This window comes from Engystomops pustulosus, chromosome 2 (assembly GCF_040894005.1).
Source record: "Engystomops pustulosus chromosome 2, aEngPut4.maternal, whole genome shotgun sequence".
Classification (NCBI taxonomy): domain Eukaryota; kingdom Metazoa; phylum Chordata; class Amphibia; order Anura; family Leptodactylidae; genus Engystomops; species Engystomops pustulosus.
In genome coordinates, this window is record NC_092412.1 from 128,766,938 (window position 1) to 128,785,210 (window position 18,273).

The window sequence follows — 18,273 nt, forward strand, 5'->3', positions numbered from 1 at the left end:
CCACCGAGAAGGCGCCGTAGGGTTTATGCTGGAGAAGTGCCTGAGACTTCTAGGGGAGAAGTGTCTGGGGCTTCCACTGACCCCACATGGGTAGTCCCAGATAATTATACCCCTCAGGTTCCAGACTTTTTCGGCCAACCTGGAATTAAATTTGATACGGAAGAGCTCAGAACTGTGGACTTTTTAAAGTATTTTTTTGATAAGAACCTATTGAATTTAGTTGTAGCCCAGACCAATCTCTACGCTGCACAGCATATTGCCCAAAACCCCACATCATTTTATGCACAACCCCACAGGTGGACCCCTGTCACTGCAGAAGAGAAGCATTGGGGCATAATACTTCTTATGGGGATTGTAAAGTAGCCATCGATCATGGACTACTGGAGCACAGACATTCGGTACCACACCCCAATGTTCTGCATGGCGATTACCAGGATGCGCTTTGAAGCCATCCATCAGTTTTTGCATTACACTGACAACACACAGTGCCCACCCAGAGGTGACCCCAATTATGATTGTTTGTTTAAGGTCAGGTCCAAATTAGACCATTTAAGCACCAAGTTTTCCCAGGCATATACCCCCGGGAAACATGTGGTGATAGACGAGTCCCTGGTACATTTTAAAGGGAGACTTCAATTCCACCAGTACCTGCCCGATAAGAGTGCAAGGTATGGCGTGAAGATGGATAAGCTGTGCGAAAGTACATCAGGGTATACCTACAAGTTCAGGGTATATGAAGGGAAGGACTCCACTATAGTGCCCCCAGAATGCCCCCCCTTCCTGGGTATTACTGCAAAGATAGTGTGGGATTTGGTGCACCCGCTGCTGGACCAGGACTACCACCTCTACCTGGACAATGTCTACACCAGCACTACACTGTTAAGCAGCCTGGCTTCTAGAAATACTGCGGCATGCGGCACTGTACGCAGAAATCAGAGAGGTCTCCCTAAGTCGCAAAAACTTAAAGCATGAAAAGCAGGGTACTATGCAGCGACTCTGTATCGTGTGTTAAGTACAAGGACAAGAGAGAGGTCCTTGTATTAACCACAATACATCGGCACACCACCACCCCTGTCCCAGTACGAGGTACCAGTACAGAAACCCCTAAACCTGACTGCATACTGGATTATAACAAGTACACGGGAGGGGTTGACTTGTCGGACCAGGTGCTTCAGCCATACAACGCCATGTGCAATTCAAGGAAGTGGTACAAGAAGCTGGCTGTGCACATCATGCAGATAGAACTATGTAATTCTTACATGTTATATCGATGTGCAGGCCAGAGGGAAACTTTCCTGGAATTTCAATAGTTGGTATATTCTCTTTGGAAACCAGGAAGGGGGGAAGTGCCAGCACTTCTGGAAGCGAGGCCACACGTACCAGGGCAGCACTTTCCAGGAGAAGTTCCCCAAACTGCCAAGAAGGGAGGGATACAAAAAAGGCATTCGGAAGGACACCATTTAACATTGTGAAACCAGCTCAGAAAAACCAGGACTATGTATGAAAGAATGCTTCCGTATTTATCACACATCCCTGGACCTTTAGATGTAGATTTTACCCTGATGTACTATGCACAGCTTATACATCATGCAGCACCTTCCCTTCTAAGCCCTGCTGTGCGCCCAGCCTGTAGATTAATGCCCCATAACGGGTTATTGCCGTACACGGGAGAACACATATCATGATTTTTGGGGTGTTTGTCTCCCGTGGCAGGAGCTGGGCACAATATGACACAATGGATATTTTTGACTATGCACTATCCATTAAGAATTTTATTTGGGGTCCACCTGTGGGGTTAAAATGATAACTATACCCCTGGATTAATTCACGGTGGGTGTTGTTTCCAAATTAGGGTCAGTTCTTAGGGTTTTCTACTGTACAGGTCCCTATTGACATCTACAAATGCTTAAAATATGTAAAATGTCTGTGCTCCAAATGCTGTGTCTCCATCCTGCATATTATTGCCAACCGACCCCTCGTCGCTCCATAAGAGTAATGGAGCAGATGGCCGCGCATGACCATTTGCTCCATTAATCTCTATGGAGCTGATGGAAATTGCCGGGGCGCTGCGCTCCAGGATCTCCGTCAGCTCCATAGAGATCAATGGAGAGGACCAGTCACGCGCAACTGTCTGCTCCATTAGTCTGAGGAGCGACGAGGGGTTGGTCGGACCACTCTTTCTCGCGATCTGCAGGTGTCTCAGCACTGAGACCCCCACTGCCCAGCAAGTTAGGCCCTATCCAGTGGGAAAATCCCCTTTAATTTTGAATTCAATATTTAAATTAGAAAATGACCCACCTTGTTCATTGATGTACTAGTCTTTATGTATTAAACCTAATAGGGCTGATTTATTGCTTCATTTCTGGTGTTGTTTTGGTGCATCTTCACAGACTCGCAAGAATCATGAAAGATAGGATTACCTCATGTATCTCACACGTTCAAAACTGGTGTACGACTAATGTCAGTGAACGTGTTGTCTGCACATTAAAAAACGCATTGAAATTGCACTGAAAACACCAAAAAAAAGTGTGAGTTTGTTCAATGTCTCATGAATTATCACTGAAACAGATTGTACTTTTATGAAATACAATGAAACATTTATTCACATATGCAAAGACAAAGGCCAATGCATTTCGGGGACGTATGACCCTCATCATCTGCCCTAAATTGGCTGATTCTGTAATAAGCAGCCCAAAACCTGCCTTCCACCATCACTAGCGCACATTGTAATGGCACAGAATATGTTATTAGCAAACACGTCAGGCTCATCTAGGGATAGCTGATAACTTTTTTAAACTTTGTATTTTACTGCTCTGTGCTGTTTTTAATTCTCGAAATATTTGAGGGTTTTCCTGGATTGCGATCTGTTTAGTGGGGTACAACACTCGCTTAAATAGAAGGACTAACTTCTTTCAATGAATCAGCTGATCAGAGTGAGAACCTCATGAAATGAAATTTTGGACCTTTCATATGGATAAATTATCAATATAACAATCCTGGAAATGCCCTTTGATATCTATGATTCTTCAAATACTGGTTTAAGTTTGGTCTTTGTTCAAATTTTATAGCACTATGCATTAATGGCAAAAGGCTAAATGCTGGTAACAATATTGACTTAGGGTATTAAAAAGTTAAATGAGATAAAAGGAAATACAAAAGTCTTTGGCAGACTTGGTATAGGTTTTTGCAAAACCTAGCCAGGCATGGGTTTTCTTCTTTGGAAGAAAAGGTTCCTTTCCTGCGGTCCTACAGGGCACAAACTATACTAGCCAGAAATTCCTGCAGTTGCTTTAACTGCACATGCAGTGGGATGGCTTCTGAATTTACACAGTGTTAAGTAGAAGAACAAACCACCCAAAATCATCTGATTTATGTCGCGGGTTTCATCCAATATACTGCTACTATATAACATTGAGTACTAAAATCCATGCAGAATACTCGTCAGGTGGACTGAATGTTGCTGTAGGTCTGTTGGCAGCTTCTCACATACATTTACTCCTCGTCTTTTCAAAAACTTCTTAGTCTGGGTTCACATTACGCTCAGCATATACGTTGGGAAAGCTCCTGATGTATACACTGAACATACTGATTGACATATACTGGCAGACAGAGGAATAGTTGTTGCATCCATCTGACCAGTTTATGTTGCATCCAGCAAAAAAGGCAGGATGAAAAGATGAAGCACGCTATGTCTTTCCATCCTGCTCATTCTGCTGACATATATGCTCAGCGAAGGGAAAAGAAGCCTATGAGAAGCAGATGAAATGTATTGCATCCCTCACCACAATCTTCTTCAGTGTGGTCAATGGAATACGCAATGCCTCTTAATGTTTTATTTACCCTTCTCCTGACTGATACCCTTTAACAATGAGATCCCTTTGATTGCATTTACTGATGCAGGAAAATGCTACAAGAATAGCTGAACCATTAATGGGGTTAATCACCTTAACTAATGGCAAATTATGTATACAACACAACCATATCCCCAATAATAAGAGGGTGTTCACACTTATACAACCACATTAATTTTGTTTTATTTTAATTTGCCCCCCTTTGAATTATTGTACTTTGTTATCCAACAGAATTATAGAAGTTTTTGGTCATATAATTTTCTTATATTTGAAAATTTGACCCTAAGACTTACTTTTTTTTAAAGTGACAAAAAACTGACATTTAACAGGGATATGGAGACAATTTATATCCACTGCACATATTCATTATGTGATATTTCAGTTTTTATTTTATAATAAATTAGCAAAAATATCTGTATTTCAGTTTTTTTCTGTCAAGATGGGGTGCGGAGTGTACATTAATGATCTTACCAATTGGCTTCAATGAAACAAAGAGTAAAAATTTAAAGGGGTCTGAATACTTTCCATACCCAATGTATCTCCAGTTACAGGCATCTGAAGGGACACTCGTCCTCTAGTCTTCAAAAGTGTCTTATCTGAGGCAATAAATGACTCTTCTCATCTTATTTGTATGAGTGTTTGAGACATTTTTTTTAGGTACACAGGTAAAATTTAACATAAAAGAGGGAATACTAGAAAGGATATTTTATGCCTTTGCTGAGGATGCTAGTAGTTTAAAAGGGTTTTCCCACGGAAAAGTTAGGCTCTATCCACAGGCTTTACCCCCACAGTGGCTATATTAAAATATAACTTTTAATTAGGTCAAAAGATAAAAAAAGTGAGACATACAGATCACACACACAAATAACAATGAATGACGCCGCTCAGCTATAGACCACCATTACTCAATAGAATGTAATCGTGTACAACCAGAACAAGAGTAGCATAAATTAGTACTCATATAAACAGGACACAGCTAGTTCAGCCATTTCATGAGATAATACAATCACACAATGCTCTTACAAATGTAATCGTGTATAACAAATGTAATCGTATATAACCAGAACAAGAGTAGCATGAATTAGTACTCATATAAACAGGACACAGCTAGTTCAGCCACAGGCACCGTTTATATGAGTACTAATTCATGCTACGATCTGGTTATACACGATTACATTCTATTGAGTAATGGTGGTTATTTGTGTGTGTGATCTGTATGTCTCACTTTTTTTTATCTTTTGACCTAATTAAAAGTTATATTTTAATATAGCCACTTTCTGCTTTTCAATATCTGATTTATAGTGGTCAGTACTTTGCAATCATTTGGTATCCACTAAAGTACTATTTTAGGTCTATAAACTGCGGTACCAATTGGAGATCACCTGGTGCATACAGTCGACTGTTGACCGTGGTGTCTCCTTAGAGGATTGTTTTTGTTGCTTATATTGCTTTACCCCCACAGATGACAAGAAGGAGGGGTCCTATAGGGCCCAAGGTAACTCTGTCAAACCTCCGTGCTCGGCAATCTCTGTCAGCTCCATAGAAATGAATGGAGCAGAATGGTCATGTGTGGCCGTCTGCTCCATTAATCTCGGGGAGCGACGAGGGGTCTGACGGAGGTACCTGGGTCCACATCGAACCCCTTGTTCTCGTCATCTGTGGGAGTCTCATCACTCAGACCCCAACCGATCAGCAAGTTAGGCCCTATCCTGTGGATAGGACCTAACTTGCTTAGTGGGAAAACCCCTTTAATGGGCTATAAAATCTGGTGACAATGTCCATTTAATATTAGCAATCAGAAAATGTTATAAAGCAGTTCAAAGAGGAACTTTGTCTTCTCAAAGTTCTTGTGGGAAATTTTCATTAAATAATTCTGTTGAACAGACTGACAACATGCTGAGCTTCTGAGTTCCTCAGTTTTAATGTGTTTAATGTTTATTGTATAGGGCTTATTCAGCAGGAAGTCTTTCATGTTTTCAATAACTGGGCTTTCTTTCAGGATTGTGGACCAACTGGGAGTTCAGTTTTCATTATTATTTAGAAAAGCTTTGTACACAGTAAAAAGCACAAACACGACTTACAAGAACAACAAATAAATCCTACTATGGCATGACTGAAACCCAGTAGAGGCAGGACAAGAAATGAACAGTTAGTGCATGCTAATTACATTTTTGCTTGCAATTTTGGTTGTTGATTGATCAGAATTTTTATTGATATTATATTTTGTGTTTAAGTGACAAAAGGAAATGCAATATATTCCTTGTCGCTTCTTAATTCCCTTCACAGCAACCAACTTATGGTTGCCATATTATTCCAGTTAACATTCTTGGAAGAAGCTAATTTAAAATATAAAAATATGTCTCCAATACTTGTTATTACTTTTCCAGAAATAAATCCCCAAAATTGAAGGTATTAACCCATTAAACTCAGATCCATGAAACACTGCTGGACAGTAACACAATTTATCCTACAAGAATGCCCACAAGATTCTATGGTCCCAATTTCTACTCATTTGGCAATTAAAGGGCACCTACCACCACGAATCTACCTATAAAGGTAGATCGGGTGGTAGGTGGATGTATGGGACGTGAGGATAGCCCTTTTTAGAGCTAATCCTCACGTCCCCGCTAGCGTAGCATAAACTTTATTGCCCTAAAATGTAAATTTAATTAAGCGGCTACTGGGGCGTGGAGTAGCCGGACACGAGGCTACACGGCGCGGCTACTCCACGCCCCAGTAGCCGCTTTCCCCGCCTACCCTGTGATCTTCGGCGCGCAGCTCCTGGCAGCTCGGCGCCCGAGGATGCGCGATCTCGGGAACGAGGCCGGAGTTACTGCGCATGCGCAGAACTCCGGCTTCTCGGACGAGGGCGCTCAGCTGCCAGGAGCTGCGCGCCGAAGATCACAGGGTAGGCGGGGAAAGCGGCTACTGGGGCGTGTCCGGCTACTCCACGCCCCAGTAGCCGCTTAATTAAATTTACATTTTAGGGCAATAAAGTTTATGCTACGCTAGCGGGGACGTGAGGATTAGCTCTAAAAAGGGCTATCCTCACGTCCCATACATCCACCTACCACCCGATCTACCTTTATAGGTAGATTCGTGGTGGTAGGTTCCCTTTAAACTTTTTACTTTTACCAGTCCCCTTATGTCTTCTCCCCAAATCAACTTCTTCATCAAAGATGCATTTCAGTTCTTCAAGAATTTCATTATTTTATCAGATGTTGGTTGCTGGCCAGCCGAGCTAATGCAGTTTCACTCTTGATGAATTTATAATTACTTTTCAAGAAAATCAAACAAGGAAATGTGATATTTCCCAGACACACATTTTACAAAAGAGAAGAGGAGACCATATAAAGGAGCAACAGAAGACCTCTAGCCATATGCCCAATTAGGACAACCCCATGACATCATTTTAAAATTCTTGCTTTAGTTTTAAAGTCTTTGGTTTTTAGTCTTTAGTTTTTCAACATTTATACAGCAAACAGTTGAATCATCAACTCAAAAAATAATAATAGTTTATATTAAAATATAAACAGTGGAATTCCATACCAACCCATGATCCTTCATCTGTTTTAAGAAAAAAGCAATTGTCAAAAGCAATTGTCAAAGCAATAGAATATAGGTCCAGCCATGAAAAGGTTGTAAAGAATGGCATTCAGTGTTTTTAAAGCTATTATGTATGGAGTGCTATGTTTGTAATGATAATTTTAATGAACTGTTGGCAGGCTATAAGACAATAGGTAAGTTGTGGACCTATCATGTTCTAATTATAAGAATGGAATGACCAAGGAAGTGTAATAGCAAGAGGTTTTACAACTAATTGGCCACTTTACATAGAAAGTTTCTGGCTGTATGTTTATTACTGGTGAAACATGCTAAATAAATACAGAAAAGTAAAAACCGTGGCCTACACAAGCATGTATAACTAAGCCAAATGACACATTCCAATATTTTTCTCATAGACAGTTGCAAACTTTTCGAAGTTGTATGTACATATATTACATGTCATAATGGCTTACAACTTGCTTTTATGTCAGTTATGCTGTAATGAACACCAGGATATTATCCAACATGTATTTTAAAGGCAACTGTTTTATACACATACCACAAAGATGTAGGGTTTTCCTGGCATCCTCCAGAGGAAATTGTGCTCTTTGTTTTATTTCTTGCATAGACACAAACAAAACAAACCCACATTGAACTATTTCTTGGCTCCCCATTCATTTTACAGGAAAATCCTCATTTCCCTCTGTCTTTACCAATATCCTGCAAAGTGGCTAGTGACATTAAGCTACTTCTGTTGTAATTGGCATTAGACACAATGAAACAGTTCAGCAAGTGTGAAAATCTTTTCTTTATTGTCTTAATCTGTTGAAGGGATGAGGCTATTGTGGTATATATTACTAGAAAAGATAAAACTGGTCACAGACGTGACATCAGTTGCTGTTAATAAGGGCTGCCCTTATGGTACATCCTCAAGTGACAACAGGATTATCATGCCGGATTTTATTTTAAATGGCTGTTCCCATCACAGGAAATAAAAGTTTTTCTTTGTATAAGGCCTATTTCTCACAAACAAATCTGATGCCATGCCAGTTCAGTTACGGTCGCTAAGCGTTTGGGCCGGACATTCCGACAAGCACTAGTTGCAAGTTTGATGTGAATTGGTTGCATTAGACAAGCTTGTGGGCAGTAGGCATAATGAAAACTTATACAGTTTTCTGGTATCCTTTCTCTATCAATTCCCAATGATTTTCTAGATCTCTGCTTGCTGTCATTCTATGAGAGGATTCATTGTTGACTAAAGGAGCATGGCTTGTTATAACTCAACTCTAATTATTCTCTGTGATATAACAAGCCATGCACTTGTGTGATATCACATGACCATGGACAGATCTCTGTCCACAAGAAGTAAATGATGAGGCTTCCTATGAATAATATTAAGCAAAGATCTATAAAAAAAAATATATATTTTTTTGCTGAAATGGGACAGCAGTCTGCTGCTACAGCACATACAAAGATATGGTTACTGCAGTGCTGTCACTTTTGTTCAGTGTATTAAAGCTTTCATAAGAGGTTCTGCAGTAGATGAGTTACATATACAAAGAATACATTACACACATAGATATACTTATCTATGGTATGGGTTTAAAAGCTGTTTTTTTTCTTTTGTCTAGGCATTTCTTGTGAAATATGGTTACCTTGAAGATGAAAAAGACTATAGCAAGACCCAGCTAGCTGCTGCAGTGAGGTAAACATAGAACATGCTGACTGCATAGAGGTGGACATTTATGTAATTAAGACGATGATGGAATCAATATCAGCCACTGCAACATAACAACTCTATTCCTGGAGTTCATAACAATTAACACTTAACTTTTCTACATTGAAATTTTACTTCTTATTGGCCAACATTTTATCATTTACAGAAATTGTGAAGAGACCCAAAGAATTTTTGGCTGGAGCTTTTATATTTTTTTTATATTTTCATACCTTCCCTATCAGTGTTTCTCATTGTGTACAGTCCAATTGGTCATACATTAGTTATCATATGTCAGCCTTCACTGTACAGCAAATTTTCTTCTAACTTTCATTCCCGACAATCACTCCCACAGTTTTCTCACATTCCAGCTGTCTCACTGCTCTGGCATTTTGCTTTTGCCATTCACTCGGTAACACAAATAAGTAAATTATTGCACCATCTCTTATACTTTGGTGTTGAAGTCCTAAAGTATATAATACAATTATACCATCTTTAGTGGTAAAGATTTATGCGAAAACTACAACTTTAATTTCCCTGGACAAACTGCAGCTACAGCTAACCTAAGCTTGCCAATTTTGTCCCCAAAAATTACTGAGCTCTATATTGGAAGTCATTCAAAAATACTAGCCATAAAGGCATAGGGTTGCACACATATAAAATTAGTGGCCTTTAATGGGACCCGTAACCAAACCCCAAAACAGCATAACATTAAAATATCTGCCGGCCAGTAGAATAACATACAGCTGGCAACTCTAATCCCTGCAGAATGCATATGCTGTAACTGTATGCAATATTGATTATAAACCAATTCCATATCTGACCCACATCCACTAACTCTGCTTCTTTGGAACTGCTAAGTTAAAGTCTGCAACACTGACCTAAAGCAGTACAATATTTACTCTCCCCTTTACATTCTGACATATGTTATAAAACACATATTGCATAGATCACATAAGTTTTGTGCATATGTTGAGAGTCCACAGTTATGGACACTTACAATTTTATGGGTGACTTCCTGTAGCAACAATGGAACTGTGTTGTACTGCTGTAGGCTGGCCAGCATTTTATGAGCAGAATACTTTGATTTGAGCACAGAGAACAGACCAGCTGTTTGGATCTGGCACAATAAAGGGCATTCATTGAGCAGCTGTGTATGAGCGAAGAGGCCATAGGTAGTCTTGAACACTTACACTAAATTTAGTGTGTATGTTTCTAAATGATCCTATACTGACTCAGATTTTCTCTAATATGATTTTGATTCATATAATGATTCATGCATGATTCAGTAACATGCTAATTACTCTGTTCTGGAACATCCTATGATTATAACCATAATCTCCCATAATATGCCTTATTATATAGTCAGAATTATGAAAATACCCATATATGCAATAGGTCTGGCTGTATCTCATACAGATATAAATATGTCAGAATATTATATGTGTTGCAATGTTAAATAATGGCAAGAAAAGGAGCGACTGTTGGGTGGAATCAATATGGAGTAGTTAGATATACTAAATCACATTAAAGGGCCCACTGCATATCAATGAAGTACTTTCTTTCTTGAAGTGCTTTCCTCTGCTATGCTATGACTTTTTTTTCTGCTTTATATTTATCATAGTGATACATAGAACTCTTTACTCAAGCTTTATCATAGTTATGTCCTTAACAGGGCCGGATTGAGGGTGGTGGGGGTCCCTGGGCGCATACTGGTGGGGGCCCTTCAAACAATATTTTTGGAAGTATATAGCCAGCACCTGTAGTATATAGCCTGCCAGCCTCTGTATATAGCCTGTCAGCTCCTGTAGTATATAGTCAGCCAGCCCCCTATAGTATATAGCCAGCAAGCCCCTGCAGTATATAGCCTGCAGCCCCCTGTAGCATATAGCCTGCCAGCCCCTGTAATATATAGCCTGCCAGCCACCTGTAGTATTTAGCCTGCCGCCCCCCACTAGTAAATAGCCTGCCAGCTCCCTGTAGTATATAGCCTGCCAGCTCCCTGTAGTATATAGCCTGCCAGCTCCCTGGAGTATATAGCCTGCCAGCGCCCTGTAGTATATAACCTGCCAGCGCCCTGTAGTATATAGCCTACCAGCCCCTGTAGTATATAGCCTGCCATCCTCTTGTAGAATATAGCCTGCCAGCCCCCTATAGTATACAGCGAGCCCCTGTAGAATATTGCCTGCCAGTTCCTGTAGTATATAGCCTGCCAGCCCCCTGTAGTATATAGACTGCCACCCCCTATAGTATACAGCGAGCCCCTGTAGAATATTGCCTGCCAGTTCCTGTAGTATATAGCCTGCCAGCCCCCTGTAGTATATAGACTGCCACCCCCTGTAGAATATAGCTGCCAGCCCCTGTAGAATATAGCCGCCAGCCCCCAGTAGTATACAGCCGTCAGTCCCCTGTAGAAAATAGCCACAAAATAGTAAACTTTATACTTACCTCACCTTCCCTTCCAGTGATCCTACAATGCTGCTGGCTCTTCCTCGCTCTTTGGGCAGCCGCCGGCCACTGGAGACACAGCTGCCATCAATGGGGGAGATCGCCGATGCACTGTTTGGGCGGCAGCATGTAGTGATCGGACACCGACAGCGTGACGCCATCACTCGCTGCCAGCGTCTCATCACAACCTGCTGCCACCGAATCAGTGCATCCTCGGTCTCCCCCAGTGATGGCAGCTGTGTCTCACTGACACAGCTGAGTTCCTAGACCCCTATGTGCGACGCAGGCGGCCACGTGCCGCTGCGCATCGCACACAGAGACAGTCAGCAACTCAGTCGGAAACTGGTGGGGGCTCCTTTAAAATTGAAAGTGGTGGGGGCCCCAGGGCTCGAATCCCGGGAGCCCCTCCTTTAATCCAGCCCTGGTCCTTAATATTTTGTTTGGTTCAGGGTTTAGTTCATCCATTCTCCCCTGTAAAGGAACTTCAATTTTGATCGGCCTCAATAAATCCTGAACAGAGAAACATTCGTTAATAGTCCTCTGACCCATTATATTAATAAAGTGAATGTTATACAATGCAAGCCCTTCTAATTTAGTTATTTTTGAACATGTAAACAAAATGTGACAGTTTTAAATTCGACAACCCCTGCCATATACATCTTTGCCAAAACACGAGAACACTAAATTTGGTTGTTAAATAATCAATGAAAAACAGTTTGATTCATTAGAGATCATTTGATTTTTTTCTTAGAGATTTTCAGTGGACTGCACATCTCCCAGTCAATGGAGACCTAAATGATGCCACAGTACTTCAGATGCATTTGCCAAGATGTGGTATGAAGGATGTGAGTCAAACAAAATGGCTGCATGGAGGTCCTTTTTACACAAATCACCGCAGGAAACGCTATACCATGAAAAGTAAGTAGGACAGAAGCCTCATTTTCATTCTAAAAAGGGAAACAACAGATCTTCAAACTTGTACTCTGCTCCTTATAGGAAAATGGTAAAAATAGATTTGATGCAAACATAAGGGTGTTAGTTTTTCCATTCTTTTATTAATTCAGTATTATGGTCGTATATATGGTGTAGTGTACTGCAGACACAGGAACCATTCAAAGAATTTATATTATGTAGGAAACTGAATACCCCCCCCCCCCCCCCCCCACATCTGCACTGAGAATTCTAAGGGGTTTTATTCTAAGAACTACGATATATTTAATCTATCACATGGCTGACTTAATTTGGTGCCAAACATTTTCCTTTGACGTATAATGTGGTCTTGTTTGGTCTCTGAATAATTTTTCTTTTAAATATAATGGAATTTCTGAGGGATCACTTGGGAACACAGTCCTAGAACAATATAGATGCCAGCAATTTTTACATTTCTGTATTACATCCCCAAATTCCATTAATCCTCAGTAAAATGACCCACAGTAGTAGAATTATAGGAATATGTGCTGGTCATCGGATGCATTTTATTCCTGTTTGCAGACATAAAGACCCTATTATGGTCTTAAAGGATTATGAGTAGAGATGACTGCCTATGTGCCAATGTGTCCAAGTTGCACAGGACGCATCTGATCCCTGAATCTGGACGGCAAGTGGTGGTTCGCTCATGTCTAATTATTAGCAGATATATATCTTGGATCTTTCACATGGAATTCAGACAATTTTGATATTAAAAGTGTTCTATATTGTATGCAGTAACATGATAGAATAATCAGTAAGAAGTAAACAAGCTTTAAAACAAACCAACAGGACACTTTACCTGTACAACTTCTCTACACAGTGGTCTCCCTAACAAAAAGCTAATTAGCATAAAACATAATTTCCTGTCAAATGCCTTGCAAAACAGGTATGATATTTTTTTTAACATGAACTACTCCATTAACTGAGAGTACAAGAAAATCTTTAGTTAGAGGGTTTAGGCCCACAAACCACCACCAGTTTACACAATGAGATAGAAGAGAAAATAGCACTCACCATGCAGTCCTTCTTCTTTAACCCCATATCATCAACACTAGTTTTCAGCTCAATGACCAGACTCGATTTTTCAAATCTGCCCTGTGTCACGATAATATTGGTTATTGGTTATAACTTCGGAACACTTTACCATATCCAGGTGATTTTGAGACTGTTTTCTCGTGACGCATTGTACTTCATGTTAGTTGTAAAATGTAAGTGATAAGTTTTGCGTTTCGGTCTGAAAAAAAAGTGAAACTTTGGCAAAAGTTCGTAAAAATTCTTCATTTTCCAAGTTTGAAATGTTCTGCTTTCCAAACAGGAAGTAAAAAAAAATGATATTTTATGCATCCTCTCATTTTTCTAGGATGTTATGAGGCACAGAACTTTAGGTGCGATTTTTCTCATTTTCATGAAAAACTCACATTTTGAGGACCAACTTGGCTTCCAAGTCACTTTCAAAGGCCTTAAATAATAGTTTAACCGCATAAATTACCCCAATATAGAAACTTCACCCCTCAATGTATGTAAAACAACTTCTATTGAGTCTATTAACCCTTTAAATGTTTCACATGGGTTAAAACAATATGGACCTGCGATTTAGAAACTTTTGAATTTTTATGGAAAATAAATTAATTTAGGCCAAAACTGATGGTTTCATAATAAATTTAATGATGAAACGCTCTGCAACATTTGATGCCCAATTTCTCCTGAGTGTACTGATACCCCATATGTGGTGGTAAACTGCTATATGGGGGCACAGCCAAGCATAGAATAAAAGCCGCGCCATTCACAGCAGATTTGTATTGTCACATTGTACAAGCTATAAAATTAAATTTTTTTGGTAATGTGAACATATGAGGGCTTATTATTTGCGGGATGAGATACAATGTATAGATAATTATTTTGGGGGGTCTTAAGCTTACTCGTGAGATTTTATTACGGTAACTATTTCAAGGGGGACACAAACGAAATTGTTTTTTTAGCACTTTTTTTCCCCCGTTCACAGTAACGTAATTTATTATCTGGTTCACTATGATTACGGTGATACCTCATTTATTTATGTTAAGTATGGATAACTCAACATGCCACACATCCCTGGCAGTTATACATATTCAAAAAAGACAGATGGGATGTGCAAAGAAAACGGCTATATTCAGTGGTATGTAGCAAAAAAGATAAATTTTATTTGAATAATACACTAAACACTAACATTTAAAAACATCTAAAAATGAGCACTTTAAGAGGTAAAGTGCTATCTACAGTGCATGACAATAACATGTGCTGTTCTCCCCCTACCTAAGATAATGTAACATCTTAGCTTGGTGTTTATAAACAAAATGATACAATCAATCATGGACTGTGCATTGACTACCTATGCGATCATAGTATAAGCAGTGTCCTAAAGTCAATATTTGAATGATACTCCAATCGGAACAAGCAATGCTACTTAGTCTAGTGAAAAGTATGCATAAAAAAATAATATCACCAAGTGGTTGGGTGGAGGAGATATCGCGCGATATCTCCTCCACCCAACCACTTGGTGATATTATTTTTTTATGCATACTTTTCACTAGACTAAGTAGCATTGCTTGTTCCGATTGGAGTATCATTCAAATATTGACTTTAGGACACTGCTTATACTATGATCGCATAGGTAGTCAATGCACAGTCCATGATTGATTGTATCATTTTGTTTATAAACACCAAGCTAAGATGTTACATTATCTTAGGTAGGGGGAGAACAGCACATGTTATTGTCATGCACTGTAGATAGCACTTTACCTCTTAAAGTGCTCATTTTTAGATGTTTTTAAATGTTAGTGTTTAGTGTATTATTCAAATAAAATTTATCTTTTTTGCTACATACCACTGAATATAGCCGTTTTCTTTGCACATCCCATCATCCCATCTGTCTTTTTTGAATATGGATACCTCATTTATATAGTTTTTCTTATCTTTGCTCAATTTTACTGAGCAAAACTAATATTGGAGGAAATCACACTTTCTTTTTTTACTATCGACAGGACCATAACTTCTGTATTTTTCTGTTGTCAGATCTGGTTGAGGGCTTATTTTTTGCGTAAAGAGTTATTCTTTTCAGTTATATCATATTAGGGAACATAACTTTTTGTTATCACTTTTTAGAACATTTTTTGTGATGGTGTTTGATGAAAAATTGTATATTACGGGAAGGTTTTCTTTTTTTTTTTTACGTCGTTCACCGAGCAGGTTCAATATTGACTTAGATTTATTATACAGATTAATACGGATGCGGTAATACCAAATATGTACTTTTTTGTGTTTTTATATAATTTATTTGCATTTATTTATTTATTTTTTTTACTTTTATACATTTTCCACCTTTTGGCTTGAACAAGCGTTCATCCGATCGCTTGTTCAAGCCTTCACACTGCAATACACTTGTATTGCAGTGTATAGTGTAAGTAACTGAGCATGCTGTGCATGCTCAGTTACATACAGCCGGGTCCTGCCAGGAGGTGGAACACGGCGGGGACAGAAGCCGGCAGCCTCGGGTCACTCGCTAGAACCCTGGGCTGCAGCAGGAGGGATCGGATCCGATCCACGCATGCTTGACCGCGGCTTGTAAGGGGTTAAACACCCAGGATCTAAGTTTTTCCGATCCCGGGTGTTAGTGCCGGGTCTGGGCTGTGATATCACAGCCCGACACTGGCACTATACTGACCCGATGTCCCAAAATCATCTTCTGACACGCCGCCATAGAAGAGCGCCGCGTCAGAAGAAGTACCCTTAATGACTGCTGTAAAAAGCCAATAGGGCGGTCATTAAGGGGTTAATAAGTAAAGCATAAAATCACAAAACACTTTGTGAATCAAAGGGGGAGATGATGGGGTGAGGCGGGGGTAGCGCCACCACTGGGCATACTTGCACAAGTGCTGGGCCCAGAGCTGCTTGAGGGGCGGGGGGGGCCCAGATAAGGCTGTACATAACCAATCCATGGGGGGTGAGTGGGGCTGTATCTAAGGAATCCATAGGGTGTGAGAGGGACTTTAAATAATATGAAATAATCATGAGGGAGCTTTATGATATGATAAACTAGGCTATATTTTAGGTTATAGTTTCAGAATTTTTAATGCTGCCATGTCAGTTCACTGCAAAGGGTCCCACTGAGGCGCTGTCGACCAGGGGCTTACTGACACATGTAGCCGGGTGAGGACATGGCTGGGCTGCCTTCAGCAGCGGTGATGGCCATTTCACACTTCCTCAAACTTCATTTGGCCCCAAAGTTGAAGGCTGTATGAAGTGGATGAAGTAGGACATGATTGGGATTATGTAACTGCCTTTTGTGAAATATTGTTATTCTGATTTATAGCCCTAGTCCTGTATGGCAGAGGTCATGCCTTTAGAAAAAAGTTTTTGTGGTATAAGCCATCAGAATACATTTTTTTTTATGTGAGCTTCATGGACCAGATGACAAACTCTCATTTCTACCCTCAGTGACCTTTTGCCAGTTTCAACAATTCCTTTCTTTATCCTAATTGCGTTTGTGTGGCCATGTAAAATGAGAAGCAGAAAATCCTTGTTTCAGACATGGTGACGTCTTGACCTCGCTGCAGAAGTTTACATCTCATTCCAGTGTGCCCCGCAACAATTTATTGGTCTCCTCTCCAAATAATACTTCAGTAACGTGAATTTTACCCACTCCACACATCTAGATGCTGTTCTCTATTCTTTAGCCTGATATCTATCATTGGTGGGGGTTATATATATGTTCTACAATTTGGGTTGTCCTTCATAAAATCTGATAGAAATCTTTTATTTATATATGGGGTCTCTGGAACCTTACTCACATACTATAGAAACATTTTATAGCAATTGTTGGCTTAGTTCAATTAAATGGCTTATGCAGATCCAGCTCACCTATCTTAGCCGACATCGGGTGGCAATATAGGATTTTTACCAGCAGTTCCTTCAATGAATATGTGTTGGATTAAAGCCATCATGTGTGAGGCATATAGTTTTAACTAAGAAAAGGTCTATTCCACATTTAGATCTATATTGTTTAAAGTATATTATATGTGGATGACGCTTACATTGTGCCAATAACGATAACGCTAGTGCCATTTTTCAGGGTGACAGGTCCTCTTTAACAAGCATAGTGACCAGGCTGAAACTCCAGCAAACATTGCTTTGTCACTACCTTCATAAGTGCTTGTGTCAAGGTGGATTACACAAAGATAAGACATGGAGATGTAAGAATTATCTCAAGTAGTAACAGAAAATTGAGCTGCATCAATGTTTCTCTTTTTCATTTGACATTTTCGAAAAAATCCAAGAACATTATGGCAAATATGCATCCTCAAATGACAACATCCAGTACATACAACATCCATCCATCCATCCATACAAAGCATGTTATTGTTGGGGCGGGGTGCAGTGAGTGGTCCTAAAGGCAATGAAAAAGAAATGGTTACATTTCACTCCAAAGCCTTCACTCCAATGTTTAAGGATCAGTTCCCTGGAGGCTTTGTAATTGCTGTCTGTTTTATCTGTCCTCCAGATGTTACACAAATCATAAAACATAGACTGGGTTTTATAGTGAACCATAAAGGTTAGGCTTTGTATTATCGTGGCTGGCTCTGGTGAAAACCGGGTACCACTTATGTCAGCTTACGTCATCGTCCGCAGTGGTCCAAAGGGTCCACTTATCCTGGAGCCTGCCAGTACCAACCCAAGGAATAAAGGGAAGGTGTCATTTGGAACGAAAAG

At 39.9% G+C, this 18,273-nt stretch overlaps 2 protein-coding genes across 2 annotated transcripts in view; one reads left to right on the top strand and one right to left on the bottom strand.

The window, feature by feature from the left end:
• Positions 1–18,273, bottom strand: part of MDH2 (malate dehydrogenase 2) — a 313,892-nt gene that overhangs the window by 270,717 nt on the left and 24,902 nt on the right. The gene's annotated exons all lie outside the window — the stretch shown is intronic.
• Positions 1–18,273, top strand: part of MMP28 (matrix metallopeptidase 28) — a 48,676-nt gene that overhangs the window by 1,317 nt on the left and 29,086 nt on the right. Inside the window, exons 2-3 of the mRNA XM_072136376.1 lie at positions 9,029–9,102; positions 12,311–12,477. Coding sequence (XP_071992477.1) covers positions 9,029–9,102; positions 12,311–12,477 — 241 coding nt within the window. The remainder of the gene's footprint in view (positions 1–9,028; positions 9,103–12,310; positions 12,478–18,273) is intronic.